This window comes from Xyrauchen texanus, chromosome 26, assembly GCF_025860055.1.
Source record: "Xyrauchen texanus isolate HMW12.3.18 chromosome 26, RBS_HiC_50CHRs, whole genome shotgun sequence".
NCBI lineage: Eukaryota > Metazoa > Chordata > Actinopteri > Cypriniformes > Catostomidae > Xyrauchen > Xyrauchen texanus.
This window is the reverse complement of record NC_068301.1, coordinates 4,610,237-4,625,953: the sequence shown is the minus strand read 5'-3', so window position 1 is coordinate 4,625,953 and position 15,717 is coordinate 4,610,237. Positions and strand designations below refer to the sequence as shown.

Sequence of the window (15,717 nt, the reverse complement as noted above, 5' to 3'; positions counted from 1 at the left end):
TGCTTTGATCATTAAATCCACAATATTTCATCAAATACAGCTTTTTCTAATGTTTTAGCACACTTGTTCATAATAGTTTGGCTATGTTTGCACATACTAATTATGCAGAATGTAGTATTTATACTCTGCATAGTATGCACATGTTTGTTATGCATTGATACAGACCTACATTTGGCAAAATGTTTTGTTCACAACAGTATGCAATGCAGGGCAATAGCACAGTAATCTGGGCCCCTTGACTATATTGCTCTGGGCTACTTTCCTATAATAAAATAATACTGTTTCGAATTTGTTTTGGGGACCTTTGGACCCCTAGAATCGTTACCCCCTTTCACCACTTGCTACAGCCCTACTGCAATGATTTTTTCAGTGTGACAAATTATCTGGAAATAATAGTTGCAATTTTTCATGTCTTTTAATTGATATGATTTAACTGATAATAGTTAACACTTCTCTTTTATTTTACCCAAATTTGTATTTGTTGCTGGATGCCACTCATTCAAAATATATATATTTATTGAAGCAAAAAAGTTATCCAATACCTATATCACCCATGTGAAAATCTAACTGCCCCCATAAACTTAAAGCTGGTTGTTCCACCTTTAGCATCATCAAATGCTTTTGAAAACTGGAGATCAGTCTGTTGGCATTTTGGCCCACTCATCTTTGCAGAACTGCTTTAGTTCAGCCATATTGGAGTGTTTGAGCATGAGCTGCTCATTTAAGGTCCTGCCACAGCATCTCAATCGGGTTCAAGTCAGGACTTTGATAGGCCACACCAAAACTTTAATTTAGCTTCTTTTGAACCATTCAGAGTTGGACTTCCTCCTATGCTTTGGATCATTGTCTTGCTGCATAACCCAGTTGTGCTTGAGCTTCAACTCACTGAATCATGACCGGACGTTCTCCTTTAGGATGTTCTGGTAGAGAGCAGGATTCATGTTTCCCTCAATTATTGCATCCCCACACCATCACACTACCACCACCATGCTTGACTGTAGGTATGATTTTCTTTTTGTGGAATTCTGTAATGGGACCCCTGTCTTCCAAACAGTTCCACTTTCGATTCATCAGTCCAAAGATTCTTTCTGAAAGTTTCAAGGATGTTTAGATGCCTTCAAAATTGCACTTTCCAAGAACAAAAAAGAAAACAGTTTTATTTTCTTTAACAGTCAGAGCAGGGGTATGGAAAAAGGAAATGGGAGGTGAGAGCGGAGACATTCAGGGTTATGAAAAGTGAAGGTCATCTCTTCCTTTTGGAAGTTTCGGCTCGACGTTTCTGGCACATTCTCATTTATTCACATTTTCACTGACTGACTTAAGTGTTCTGCTGTAAGCAGTTATCCATATGTGAAGAATCATTTGAATAGAAAATACGTATTTATACAAAACACATTTTTTAAATGCTAAACTGTATCTACAGATACATCAAAAATAAGCAAGTGCTTGTAAACCCAACCACAAAAGCAATGACCCAATCCTTTTTTTTTTTTAAACCTCATGTTCCTGTATTGACATTTCTTATACCTAACTTTGTTGAAACAGAATATATTGGAGACATAATAAAGAACATGTCCCTTTTATAAAAATAAAAAAATAGCCAATAAGCTTTAGGTATGTCACAGCCAAAAAAAAAGCGTTCCATTCAACTTGGAAAGTCGGAATTTCCACCCTCCTGCTCGGAAACTCGAAATTGGACTTCCAAAAACAAGCACTGAAATCCTGAACTCCGATTTCACAGAGATGCAGATGTGTGAGGGTGGCACCCATGTAGAAGTACAAAGTTAATATAGTTACATTTAAGCAAATAAAAAGCATCAATGAGTAAAAATGATGACATTACATGATAACAACTTGTTTAGCAAACATTTGTGGAGATATGCATGTAAAACAATTATCATCTCTTTCACAATCATACACCTGTAGAACAGGTTATAGCATTGCATAGAATCGTTTATCCAGAACCCCTACCAAGGGGTGCCTACAAGCTTAGCAAAACTAAGTGTAACACAGCGGTGCATTGGCGAGGAGATCAGAGGCTGTTCTTTTTGAATTCATATCTATGGAGGAGATGTTTCAGTGCTACTATACTATAAAAGTTCAAATGGTTTCCACTACGAATACAATTATGAGTCTAGTGTGTTTTGGGTCATATTCCATTAGGATTTTAGTGGTTTCCATTTGTATTGGTCTGTAATTGTAGACATGCCTCCAATAGAAGCCAACACATTACCAGTACCCACCTGGACCATTATAGTTTCCATTAAAACCAATACAATTAGCATTAACCATTCAAATCAGAATTTCTGTGAGGGTTTCTATTGGGGGGGATTTACTGTCTTAACACTCTGAATGCAGTTAATTGATGTCAGGACCATTATATGATTGGTTTAAAGACATATGATCCAATTTGACCATTATGCTCTCTCATATGGTAAACAGTTCCAACGCCTGATAAGATAAAAGGAGTATTACTGTTTTGTTTCTTTAAGCATAATTTTCCGAGCACTGGGCAATTCAATACATTTATGGTCGGACATCGGAGATATATCGAAGGAATTTCCCACATCTGCCTTATAATGGAACACTACTATTTGCTATTTGGGACATGCTCATTCTAGAGATTGATTGGACAAAATCAGTGTAGTGATGCAGATTCATCAATTTTATTTTTAGTTTTCTTGAAGACTACATTTTAAATGTGTATAACTCTTATATATGTTAATTTTGGTCAACTTTTAAGAGTATTCCAGAACAGTTCCTCAACTAGTTTTGCTTCTGGACATTATGCAACATGATTAACATGACAAAGGCTGAATTGGAACATTTACAATTTTACAATTGCACAAATAACAGTAGGATTGTGATTTACCAGCCTAACCAATAGAACAAACTAGGCCAGATACTGTATAAATATCAACCATTTTACCAAGTGACAGACGAATCGGAGTCAAAATATTGTAGAATTTGATTGAACACACGGCTATTAATGTCAACACCAACAGTTTTGGTAGTTGATAAGCCATTTTTACTATCCTAACTATGCATTATATTGTTAGTTTCATTTTATTTGCATGTATCATTGTTTAGCCTACTGTCCAGTCCCACCTGTCCCTATTGGAACAGATCTGCAACACATTTTTGACCAGTTGAGAACCACTGTTCAAACACGCAAATGGCTTAAAAAGCTAATATATGTGGACTTAATGACACAAAACTCCATTTAGATTTAATTGAGTCTTTAAAGGAGGATTTCATCCATGTCTGTTGCATAGTTAAATGTTCTTTGGCACAGGGCCATTTGTAGAAATTGGTGAACTAGGCGGTCGCCTAGGGCGCCACCAGCTAGTGTGGCACTAATGCGACATAATGCAACCCTCCGGTCGACATAATGATCAGAAACGGCCCTGCTTTGGCATTTCAGATCTATTTCAATTGAAGAAAGTGTTGTCCATGAGAGAAATCATGCCACTAGTGATAGTGAACTCGACCGAGCGTGCCCGTGCCAGTCACCAAAATATCCGGCTGTCCGTTCCGCCAGATCTCCCTGACGATACGCTCCCTCTCCTCCAATCTTCTGGCTCTCTCCAGCTCCTCTGCTGAAGTAAAGACGTTTATGCTCTTAATAGTCCCGTTCCACTCGCTCTGATCGCTCATGGGGCTCACGGTGACTATCGGGACTTCTAAGTCCTCGTCGTCTCCAGCTTCACTTTCCTCCTCCTCCTTGTCTTCCTCTTCCCTGCTGAACTTTTTAAGGCATCTCTTGTCTGGTGAGGAGGGTGTCTTTGTCTTTGAACGTGGTCTGCAGGAAATGCAGAGGATGAGGAGGACCAGGGCCAGGAGAAGACCCGAACATATGCCCAACATGAAGTACAGTGCAAAGCTCTCCATATTTTCTGTGTTGAATACATAGGGAGAAATAATAAATCATGAGTGAAATACCTTATAGACCATGGCCATATACTTCTAACTTGAAGCTAGAATACAATCTCAATGCCACCACAATTGAAAAACTTTAGAATTTGGTACCAGTTCATTAATGTCCAATCTACAAAAAGTAGAGAGAGGAACAAAACGATAATAAAAATAAAAGTTCCAGTTAGAAAATAAAAAGGCATTTAGAGTCTGATGTCATAGAAGAACCTTCTTAAGTAACACAAATCTATTCTCTAGAAAATTATCTATTTACTGGTGCTTTAGGTTTAGGTTCCTCTAATGTTGTTTCAGGGGTTTGAGATAGAGGCAGCAAGACTTAATGGCTTAACTAGAACCCCTTTAAAATGGAACTGAACTAGGACCATCTCAGCAATGTTCCAGATTCCAGTCCATATTGTTTTCAGAGTGAATGGAAAGTGGACTGAGACCCAATCTCAACTAAAATGGAATGAAGATCTAATAAACCAACCAAACAAATTTAAAGATTAGCAGCAGTGTATTTGCTGAGAGAACTCTAGTAGACCTATTTGGTCCACTAACAGTGAGTGGTGGTGGCGGCGTAGTGGGTTAAAGCACAGAACTGGTAAGCAGAAGGTTGCTGGTTCAATCCCCACAGCCATCACCACTGTGTCCTTGAGCAAGGCACTTAACTCCAGGTTGCTCCGGGTGGATTGTCCCTGTAATAAGTGCACTGCAAGTAGCTTTGTATAAGAGCGTCTGCCAAATGTAAAAGTGGTCTGAATTAGGTGTTTAGATGTTTCAAGTGGGAAAATGAACAAGGAACAAATTACATTTGTTCAATAACGTTCTTAATCTCCAAAGATCCACATAACTCAAGAACAATGGCATTTGATTTGAAATGAGGTCTTTACTGAACCTAAGGTGCTGTGAAGAACCGTTTTCCATTGTTATATGGTTTGTACATTAACTAGATTGATTAGACACAAAATAAACACCTTCATTTCACCCTACGCCCTTTCTCTTTGAGAAACACTTATGCCATTTTTCAGAGTTGTTGAGCCAAATCCAACAGAACACTTAAGTCCATGGAATGGGCTGTTGTTTTGTCATTGGGGTCAGAAGTGTGAGGGGCCCCAGAATGTTTATTTTTACAAGAAAGTTCCATGGATCGATCCAAATCTACTGTATATTAGAGCTCCACCAGGTGCCTATTAAGATTTTTTAACCTGGGTTATAATGAAGTGGTTATGTAGAGTGGTCTTACCTTTTATATGGGCATAAGTAGCCATGCTGTTACTCAGCAGCTCCATGTCTTTCGGAATGGGGTTCATGTTGATTCTTTTTGTTGGGCTCTAGCTGATTTGTCTTTTCTTTTTTTCTTTACTTACAGCCCCTGTTGTGAAAAAAACAAACAGACATGTATGGATGGTTTATGGAGAGCAACTGTATGGTTAATAAAGAACCCAATACAAATTAGAGTTTTAAATTATAGTAATAGTTATGCTTGCTTAAGCAAACAGCACTAAACAAACATGCCCTTCCATGCACAAATTGATAAATATTCCATAACTTATTTTTTTCGGCCCCTGAGGATGAAATTGCACTAATTGTGCCATTAGCCTTGTTGCCTGAATGTGCAAAGCATCCGTTTATTTCCACTCAGGCCATTTGGAACAGTTGTTGTTATTGCATTGACCCAAGATTCACTCTGCCCTCCCAGACATATTTTCCCATTTTTCCCACTGGATCCGAGATTTGATTACAACTTTCACATGCATGACCAAAGTCCATTTGGGACTCTTCTCTGGGAAGCTGGGAAGAATCCAGCTTGTGTCACTCTCTCCATGCATGATGTGAGGATGGGGAGAATTAAAGCTGAACATCTGGGATCAGGATTTCCCAAGAAACCTTCAACCGTCATGAGCCGGAACCACACATAAGTCCTTCATAAGTGTTATTATTGTTAACAGGAACTAAAATGAAAATAATGTGAAACTAAAGGAAGTAAAAATTTAAAAATAAACATAGTTGGAAGAAATTAAACTAAAACACTTTTAATGTCTTAATCATTAACTAACTAAAGTCAAATAAAAATGACCATGAATTGATTTTAGTTTTTGACGGTGCATTATCAAATTTGAAACCTTTGTAACCCACCTTCAATATACATAAAATGCCAAAATATAGCGATAACAGGCTTGAGAAATGTAACCTTATTAAACATTTAAATGATGTCAGTCAATGCATTAACTATGGCGGTCCTAAAATACAAAAAACAAACTAAAATATAAATATTCTGAAAAGCAAAATCTTAACTGAAACTAGAAAACTAAACGAAAGCCTAATTTATACAATGGAAGAAACCAATTTTTTATCCCCCCTGAATGAACTAAAGCACCCAAGGCAAACTGAGCTTGCGTTTTTACTATGCAACACAAAGTTTGGGTTGAGCACCATATAAAAAAGCATACTTTTGAACTTCGGAGAGACAAGCTCCAAAATTATCCACTTTTAACGTTAAGATAGTGCTAGCGTCAAGTAGCCTAGCTAGCTACAATCTCCTCAGCTAGCATGCGATTGTAAATAAAGTATGTCACTTCCAAACCAATTATTAATGTTAACCAATCATCAATGCTCTTTGACTCATTTTAGGGATGTGTACAAACTGGGAAATATCGCTAAACGAACACTTTGGCAGAACGTCAGTGCATTGCATCATGTTTCGTCGTGAACTAAATTAAGGATGTTTGCCCTTAAAATAAACATCTGTGGTAATGTACTTCCAACACAATTGAAGAGAGAACAAGTGTGATGTCATTTCAAACAAAATCTGGCCAATAAGAAGAGAGTTGCGTCTCTGCGGAAGTAAAAATGGACTTTTCCCAATCAGTAAACCATTGAGATTCCTTACTTTCATTGGATAGTTTAGAAATGCCCATCCCGGTTTGAAAAAGGCAACAGATTGGAAAACACCAATTATTGATCCGCAGAGACCTATACTTGAAAAAAGGTGTTTTTGAGTTTGTTGTGGTGGTTCAAAAACAGCTTGCCAGCTTGAATTTTTTGAATACTTCGTACTGGCTGTTAAACACCTCCTTGCTGTTGTTGGTCCACGTCATCGGTGGGTGTGACCCGGTGCTCCACATACTTTGTTTGCTGCTGTTTTTTCTAGTTGATTTCTTCACTCAGTCGAGGTTCGTCAGCATGAACACCTGAGCCGAGCTGGTTCAATTTCACCAACATCTGTATGATCTTTCACGTAGAGACATTTTATATTAAATAATATTTTTTATTAAGTCTACAGAAGTATACCAAAATACTATAACAGATGGTAAACAGTGCATATGGCCAAGTATAGCGTAAAAGCGTTAGCATTAGCGCCATGAATGCAGAATGTAAACATGTCTAATTACACATTATCTACTGCGTAAATGTTACTTTACATTAATACAAAGTGGTTAAAACAACTTATTTTACTGATCTCATGTGGATTCTATTCATAAAATGAGGCAAATAGTCATTGATAACACATTTTAATGTCACATGATGTCTAAGCCAGCAGCGTAGACATGTCTGAATTTTAAAATGTTACTAGACTGTTTCCACTTTCTCTCTAGCTTTAAGCGAAGAAGTTCGCTGTGAGTGCATTTGAGTCTTAAATGTGCTCAAAGCTATTTCAGCCATTCGTGCTTCCATCAGACTGAGACGTTGGATTAGCCACGTCCCCTCTTTACAAAACCCCAAACTCCAAAGATACCAAAAGTAGTTTTATCGAGAGCAGAAAAGGTTGTTAAAGCAACAGTTGCAAAATAGTGCCCTAAACTGACCACTGAAATGAGCAACATGGCAATAAAATGCAGTAAGCCTCAATACTTCGCTGCAACTACAATACTATGAAAACGCGCAAAATGATTGACAGGCAGAAAGCGTCATTGTCCGCGGACACAAATTTGTTTGCTTTTTACAGATGGTGAGATATCTCAGGACACTTATTTCATTAATATCTTTCAGGGAGTAGGAACATCTTTTGCCTACCTTTCTATGAAAACAAATAGCTTACAGCACTTTTAAGTATAGCTAAATTAAAGGAATATTCATAGTTCATTATAAATTAAGCTCAATCGACAGGATTGGTGGTGTAACCGGCCCAGCTCCGCCGCTATGAATGGGAGGCGGGTGCGCTAACAAGGAGGCTAAAGGCTACAGGCTCTATCATCATTCGCTAGTGCACCTCTTGAGGTCAGGAGAGTGAGGTTTACACACTGCACAGCTATCTACCAGCTGGCTCACTTTACACTCACCCCCCTAAAACTCACTCCCATCTGGGTCACGGCACCATTGTAACCTGTCCTGCTCGCCCCGCTGCGAACGGGTCTCAAACCACCGTCTCTGGCATGGGAGGAGGGTGTGCTAACAAGGAGGCTAAAGGCTACAGACTCTATCATCAGTCGCTAGTGCACCTCTTGAGGTCAGAGGAGTGAGGTTTACACACTGCACAGCTATCTACCAGCTGGCTCCCTTTACACTCACCCCTTTAAACCTCACTCCCATCCGGGTCACGGCACCATTGTAACCGGCCCTGCTCCTAACGGGACTCGAACCACCGTCTCTGGCATGGGAGGAGGGTGCGCTAACAAGGAGGCTAAAGGCTACATCCTCTAGCGTTAGTCAATAGTGCACCTCTTGAGGTCAGAGGAGTGAGGTTTACACACTGCACGGCTCTCTATCAGCTGGCTCCCTTTACAGTGGCATAATGTTGATTACAATAAAATATATTCTGCCCTGTCCCTCCTTTTCTTTAAAAAGAAAAAGAACAAAATTCTGGGTTCCAGTGAGGCACTTACGGTACAATGAAAGTGAATGGGGTCAATCAGTAAACGGTAAAATACAGGATTTTAGTGTGATTAAACCGTCTACTAAACTTTTCTGTGTCAAGCATTATCCAATTTTTACTTTTTTTCCATGCTGATGTAATGCTGCAAACCCTAAACGACCATAAAAGCAATGATTTAAACAATTTTACAGCTCAAATAATGCACATTTTAACAGAAGAATTCACGTAAGAGCTTTTATAAATTTATAAGCTTAAACCCTCCAAATATCGGCCTCATTCACATCCATTGTAAGTGCCTCACTGTAACCTTAATTTTTGTTTTCTAAGACAAGGAAGGATGCTTAAAAACCTGAGATTAAACCTGCATTGAACCAGAGAACTAAACTAACTCGAAAGGACTAATTGAAAATAAAATCTAACAAAAAGATCCTGTGTCAGATCCACACTAGTCCTTGATGTGTGCTGGGCGAGAAACTCCTCCGGCCCCAGTGAGGAAACACTCAAATAAATGTGTTGACTCCCTGTGAGCGTCCACACCATAAAATCCACAGTCGCTGAGACCATGCCGAGATCACGGAAGAGGTGCCATGTTATTGTCTTCCTGTTTGTTTCCTCTTGGGGCCTGTAATTACAGCAAACTTTAATCTGCACCATTAACTCCCAAAGTCTCAGCCGCCTTGATCCGTATCTGCCACGCTCTTGGCAGAACAAGGGCACACATTTAGAGCGAAGTACATTGTGTTCACTGCAGTTGCTGTTCCTTGGGTTAAAATGTTCTCCGTTATGCGACATTTAAGTATCAAATTTCTCAGATGTTTCTCCTAAATGCCTCATGAGAAGTAAAATTAGAGACCATTGCTGCATAAAGTATGGTGTTATAAAATGAACGTAGAGAGCATAGTTTTGATCACTTGGTCTTGAGTTTATACTGAGATTTTTCACTTTTGACTGCCAACTTTGGCTGTTTGGCATCTTGGCAAACCTGAGACAGTCTGGGACGTTGTTGAGCTTTCTAAAGGAGACATGTGTGAGATTTCTGGGGTCTGTTTCTCAAGAGAAACATCTGAGAAGCAGGAGACTTGTGCAAATGTCTGCATTTATTCTCCATTTTGTGAAACACTTAAGCAAACCTATCAAGCTCTGAAAGAACTTGACCATTACAATTCGCCCATGAGATGTTTGATAGATAATACTTCAAGACGTTAAACGTTTCAAACAGGCATTTCTGTCTCCTCCAGGATGATTCTGTGAAGCCCCTCCAAATCCAAAGAGACAATGTGGTTTAACAAGCACAAACCATATTCTCTCACATAAGTAAATGGCAAACAAAAACTAGGATGCCAGGAATGAGAGATTACTCTAGAAGCTTGTAAACATTGTCATGTTCTGCTCCAAGCAGCAATTAGTGTGGGACGTTTGCCACAAGCTCCAAAAATACTCCTGTTTAAAAAAAAACTGCATACACAACAGACAGTGGCTAACTGGCCCTTCAGTAGTGAATCACCAAGACAAAACATCTTTGAAACATACCATCTCCCACCCGTCAGACCAATTCCCAGAAGAGCAAACCTGCAGAAGGCATGTAGCGGCAGATGTTTGGATAACCTGCTGAGCTCATGTGTTTTTCAATATGTTCACCTTAATGCACCCAATCAGAGTCCAGCTCTGCTCTATATGAGCATCTTGTTGTTCCAAAGTTATGTGTCAAGTATCATTATCTTACGACTGTAGTTTTGTCATAATCAAAACAAACCTATTACAGTTCTACATGCAGTACTAATGTCGATTATTGTATGAAAGAATATGTGGTGATCTATACTAATTCATTTTTGGTCTGAAAACTCAGTACTCATGTAGTGAAATGGATTTGTGTGGGCGTGGCCTAAACTACAAGCTACTCATAACTTAAAGTAGTTCAACTACAGTCAAGCTACTCCCTTAAAAAAGTAGTTAGCTAAACTACAAATTACTTACAAAAAGTAGCTAAACACATTGAAGCTATTGAAAGAAGAAAATAATTTTTTTTAAACCTTCGAAATATACTTCAATATAAACAGCAGCAATTATAAATGCACTCTGTAATTTTTTCCTAAGTTTAACTCCTGCAAGACATTAATTGTTATTTTGCAATATATGTAGGAAATCATGAGCACTCACATTAAAATTAAGATTCCAGTCATATCAGTAACCTAATAAAAGCTGTTTTATTCTACATGGAGAGGGGCCACACATGGGGGCGGCCATGTTGGCATCACATGACCAGCTGAATACTTCTCGCTTAATCTCAGTGACCGTCCTGTTATTGGACACTTTCACTCTTTGATTAAAGTAATCATGACTGACTGTGAACACTGCATTTCTACAATGGCATCTGAAACTGGAAACTATTGATTTTAAATGATGCCTCATCCAAGCCACTAGGTGTCAGTGTATGTCCAAGATGACACAAAGACAAAAGTTGCAGAGTGCACCTTTAACTAAATATTTCGCTTAAAAATGAAGGCAAAGCTCCTTTTAGGCTGCGATGGGCTAAAGTGAATCAGTGAATCATTTATTTAAGTGAATCGTTTATTTTAACTGGTTAATTTTACACTGACCATCCGAAAGAACCGATTCACTAAAACAAATCGGATTTCCTAGCGATATATGCGACAGAGAGGATGGCTGAGGTGAGCACGTTTGTTGGCGTTCGCAATTAAATGTATTGTTTTGTGAGGTTAAACCGCAAATTGTTGGTCAATGTTGCTCGTTACCGGACAAAGCTACACTATTATGAAAATAGCTGAGCTAATGTCCACATCCACGCTACTGGCATTGCTTATTTTAAATTATTTATTTCCCCAGACTGAATGCTATAATGTGCTGTAGGTGGTTGCTAGGACATTTCTAGGTGGTTGCTAAGGTGTTCCAGGTGGTTGCTAGGTGGTGGCTTACTGACCCAAGTCAAAAGAGCACTCCCTCAAGTCCCCCCAACAACTTTTGGGCCATTTTCTATGTGAAATCCCGGGCCGATTTCTCTTCCCAATCGAACCCTGCCTGGTATTATTAAGATGCGTTTCAGGTGATATGATATTCTGCTCCCTAAAAGAGGTGTAGTTCCCTCCTTCATTGTAGGTTAATTGTATTTATTATTATTTTTGTAATAGCACTCCTTTCCTTAGCAACAGTGCAGGTTGAGTTGTGTTCACTAAATATCATAATTGCATAACAAACAAAAGATTTAAGATTGAATGACAGCCTCAGCCACAATTCACTTCCATTGCATCTGTTTTTCATACAACGGTGACAGAGCCTGTCATACAGTCTTACATCTTCTTTTGTTGTCCGTGGAAGAAAGTCAGTCATACAGGTTTGTAACATCATGAAGGTGAGTAAACGACAACAGAATTTTCATTTATGAGTGAACTATTCCTTTAAGTAAATATGCCATTAAAACACTGTAAACAAATCCAGTGTCAAAAGATAGAAATGTCAAAGTTAAATATTTCTTACCTTTGTTATCAAACCTTCATTCAAACCCATGAACTGCCAGACAGATGAGTCCCATATCCAGAGGGCAAAGGCAGTGTGACCTCACCAAACCGGGACACTAATCAGAGGTGTTTTAAGTTCTTTGCATGAGCCTGAATCAAACAGACTGACAGACTCTCTCTCTCTCTGCTCTTTCAAACGTCTATACCTGACATCAGGGAAAAATGTTCAGCAACTCAAGCAGCCCTCTGTGGTCCCACATACACATCTCTCTCTCTCTCTCTCGGACCAGACGATAGAAAAGAAGTTTGGTTAAAGGGAGGTGTTTCCTGTCAGAGGGGAAAATAGAGTAAGGGAGGGGAACACGACATGAGACTAGAATTTACACCCTCGGGATGGAAGTACGGTCCATGCCACATTTCACACCCGCTAGCCACCGGATCAGTGTAAACCTGCACTATTGGTGCACACATGTCATTTTGAGTGTGGTGCGTGGGTGTAGAGACAGAAGTAAAACTATGTCTGTTTGTTTTAGGTCCAGGCAGTGTATAGATGCTGGGCTAGATGTAGTTTGTGTTTCCTTTAAAGTTTCTAAGAAATGGACAAGAATCTAGCCAACGAGTACCATAAATATACTGTATATTCTAGTATTCTATAGTTTATAGTATGTTGTGGCCCCAAACTGTATTTAAAAAAATGTATGAATGTCTTAGCAACATGTTATTAAATGTAAAGTTTTGGGAAAGCTACTTTGAAACTGTAGCTTCCCAAACTACAAGCTATTTAAACTATAGCCTCAACTCAACCTTTATTCATAGAGCACATTTTTAACAACAGGAGTGGACCCAAAGTGCTTAAATATATATCATAATTAAAATGTATTCAAAAGCAAATTAATATAAATGTGTTTTTAAAGCAGATTTAAAAAGGTGTCGGAGCTGTCCTGATATGAAGCGGAAGCTTGTTCCAGAGTTTGGGACTACAATAGCAAATGCACGATCGCCCTTCAATTTGTAGCAACAGCGAGGAACTTTCAGCAGAAGTTGGTCAGCTGACCTACGTGCTCTAGTTGGAGAATAAGGGACAAGAAGGTCACAGAGATATTGAGGTGTGAGACCAGATTGAGCTTTATAAACAAAGAGCAGAATTTTTAAATCTATCCTCCATTTAATGGGAAGCCAGTGTAGGGATGCTAATACTGGAGTTGCTAATACATTCTAGACCCTGTAATGAGCCTAGCGGCCGTATTCTGGACCAACTGTAAATGGGACAAACAAAGCAGTTTGAGGCAGTCCGGTATACAATAAGTTGCAGTAATCTAACCTTGACGATATTAGCGAGTGAATCACAATTTCTTGATCTGATTTAGAGCGAGAGTGTTTAACATTTGCAATTAATCTCAGATGGAAAAAGCTGCTCTTAACAACACTGATCTGTCTATTTAAAAGTAGCGATGAGTCCAAAATCACTTCATGAATCCTTGCATGATCTTGCACATTTAATGACAGTGGACCTAGCTGGTCGACCGGTCCAGGTAAAGAGGACTTGGAGGGGCTGAGAATCAGGACTTCAGATTTGCTCTCGTTTAACTGTAAGAAATTGTCTGCTAGCCAGCACATAATATCAGCGAAGCAATTTAGGGCATTCCCTATTGATATTTTTTTGTCCAAGCATGCTAGAAAATTAAATTGAGTGTCGTCAGCATAGCAATGATAGGACATGCCATATCTCTGAAAAATTGAGGCCAGTGAGCGCATGTACAAGGAGAATAATAAGGGTCCTAGAATTGACCCTTGAGGGACCCCACATAATAGAGGACAGTCAAGCAACTCTTTTAAAAACGTAGGCATCTACACTACAAGTTACTATTAAAAGGTAGTAAACTACATTGAAGCAAGATATTTTTTATTAAAAAAGAATCAGAAGTTCTGATCCTTGAATTAAATAATATAACCTGATAGTAAGGCTATATACTTTATTAGGGTGACATCAGGGCTGGACTGGTAATCTGGCATACTGGGCATTTTCCCGGTGGGCCGACCCACTTTGGGGACGATAAGGGGCGGACTGGCCTTTGGGAGAACCGAGCGGACCAGTGGGTCTGTCACGTAAACGACTTTTGGGCCAGTTGTCATGTAAAAATTTCTCTTCCCAGTCCAGCCCTGGGTGACATATAAGGGTGGCAGCATAAAAGTGGAAATATAGTGATAAACAACAGCAATTTGCTGTTATATATTTATGTCCTTTTTTACTATAAAAATTATCGTCCCTGCCCAGAAGGTGGTGATATGCTCATTGAATGTGAATCGGCAAAAACAAAATAAGAATAATGGAAGTGAAAGTGGAGATTGATAGTAAAAAAGTACTTAAATGTTGATCTGTTTCTCACCCACACCTATCATATCTCTTCTGAAAACATGGATTCAACCACTGGATCATGAGGATGGCATGAGGGTGAGTTAACTTTTATTTCTGTGTGAACTTTCCCTTTAAGGCTGCGCGGGGCTCAAGTGAATAATTTATGTGAAATGTCTGAACGAACCGACTCACTAATATAAATTCTTCCCAATGTTAAAAACTTGAACTTAATTTACATGAACTGTCTGAAAGCACTGATTCACTTAAATTATTATGATTTTCCAGCGCTATAAGTTAAAAAGCATTTGGACTCGTTCTGCTTGTCAAACGTGAGTGGAACACAGTTAATGTGATGAACTACACCTGTTGTTACTTTACTTGAACACTTGTGTGAGCTTTACAGGAACTGTTTTTATAGAACTCCAGTTGTTTAAACGTAAATGCAACAATGGCTCATAAAGTGAAGTTAGTTAATAGAAAGTCTCTAGCAGCATTTGTTTGCAGATGCCACTTGGTTTGGTATTTTGCTAATGCAATGACATTCAGACATTAAGTGTGTACTTATAGGGGCCACTCTGCAGTCACTTTGCACTTTATTAGGAACACTATGGTCAGGGACGGATTATGACTTGCAAAGGCCCTGGGGCCAATTATCTCCAAGGGCCCCTCTCCACCCATAAGTGGTGGTGGTGGAGGTCGTTGTTCATGCCCACATGGTTTTCAAGCGGGGGGGGGGGGTCACCAAACTAGATCACGCAGCCTTAAAGCCCAAGGCACCCCCGGGCATTCAAGGGCCCCCTGGTAGTCAAGGGCCCCGGTTGGTAATCCATCCCTGACTATGGTCCTAATAAAGTGCCCAATGTGGTCTTCTACTGTTGTAGCCCATCCGCCTCAAGGTTCGACATGTTGTGCATTCTGTGATGCTATTCTACTCGCTACAATTGTACAGAGCGGTTATCTGAGTTACCATAACCCTTCTGTCAGCTCCACCCAGCCTAGCCATTCTCTGTTGACCTCTCTCATCAACAAGGTGTTTCCATACCCAGAACTGCCACTCACTGGATGCATTTTGTTTTTTGCTCCATTCTGAGTAAACTCTAGAGACTATTGTGTGTGAAAATCCCAGGAGATCAGTAGTTACAGAAATACTCAAACCA

General features: G+C 39.3%; 1 protein-coding gene across 1 annotated transcript; it reads right to left on the bottom strand.

Moving 5' to 3' along the window:
* Positions 1 to 472: 472 nt before the first annotated feature.
* On the bottom strand, positions 473 to 12,481 carry eva1bb (eva-1 homolog Bb (C. elegans)). Its single transcript, XM_052093164.1, has 3 exons — positions 12,224 to 12,481; positions 5,162 to 5,290; positions 473 to 3,896 (listed from the first exon to the last, which is right to left on the bottom strand). The coding sequence occupies exons 2-3, from the start codon at positions 5,226 to 5,228 to the stop codon at positions 3,472 to 3,474; spliced, it is 492 nt and encodes a 163-aa protein (XP_051949124.1). The 5' UTR covers positions 5,229 to 5,290; positions 12,224 to 12,481; the 3' UTR covers positions 473 to 3,471.
* Between the last annotated feature and the right edge of the window lie 3,236 nt (positions 12,482 to 15,717).

What these genes read in the sequence shown, in the direction of transcription:
- eva1bb (XM_052093164.1), bottom strand. Translation starts at nt 5,228, where the DNA reads ATGAACCCCATTCCGAAAGACATGGAGCTGCTGAGTAACAGCATGGCT. An exon ending in TACTTATGCCCATATAAAAG is followed by an intron (nt 3,897 to 5,161) that starts GTAAGACCACTC and finishes TATTCAACACAG; the next exon opens with AAAATATGGAGAGCTTTGCA.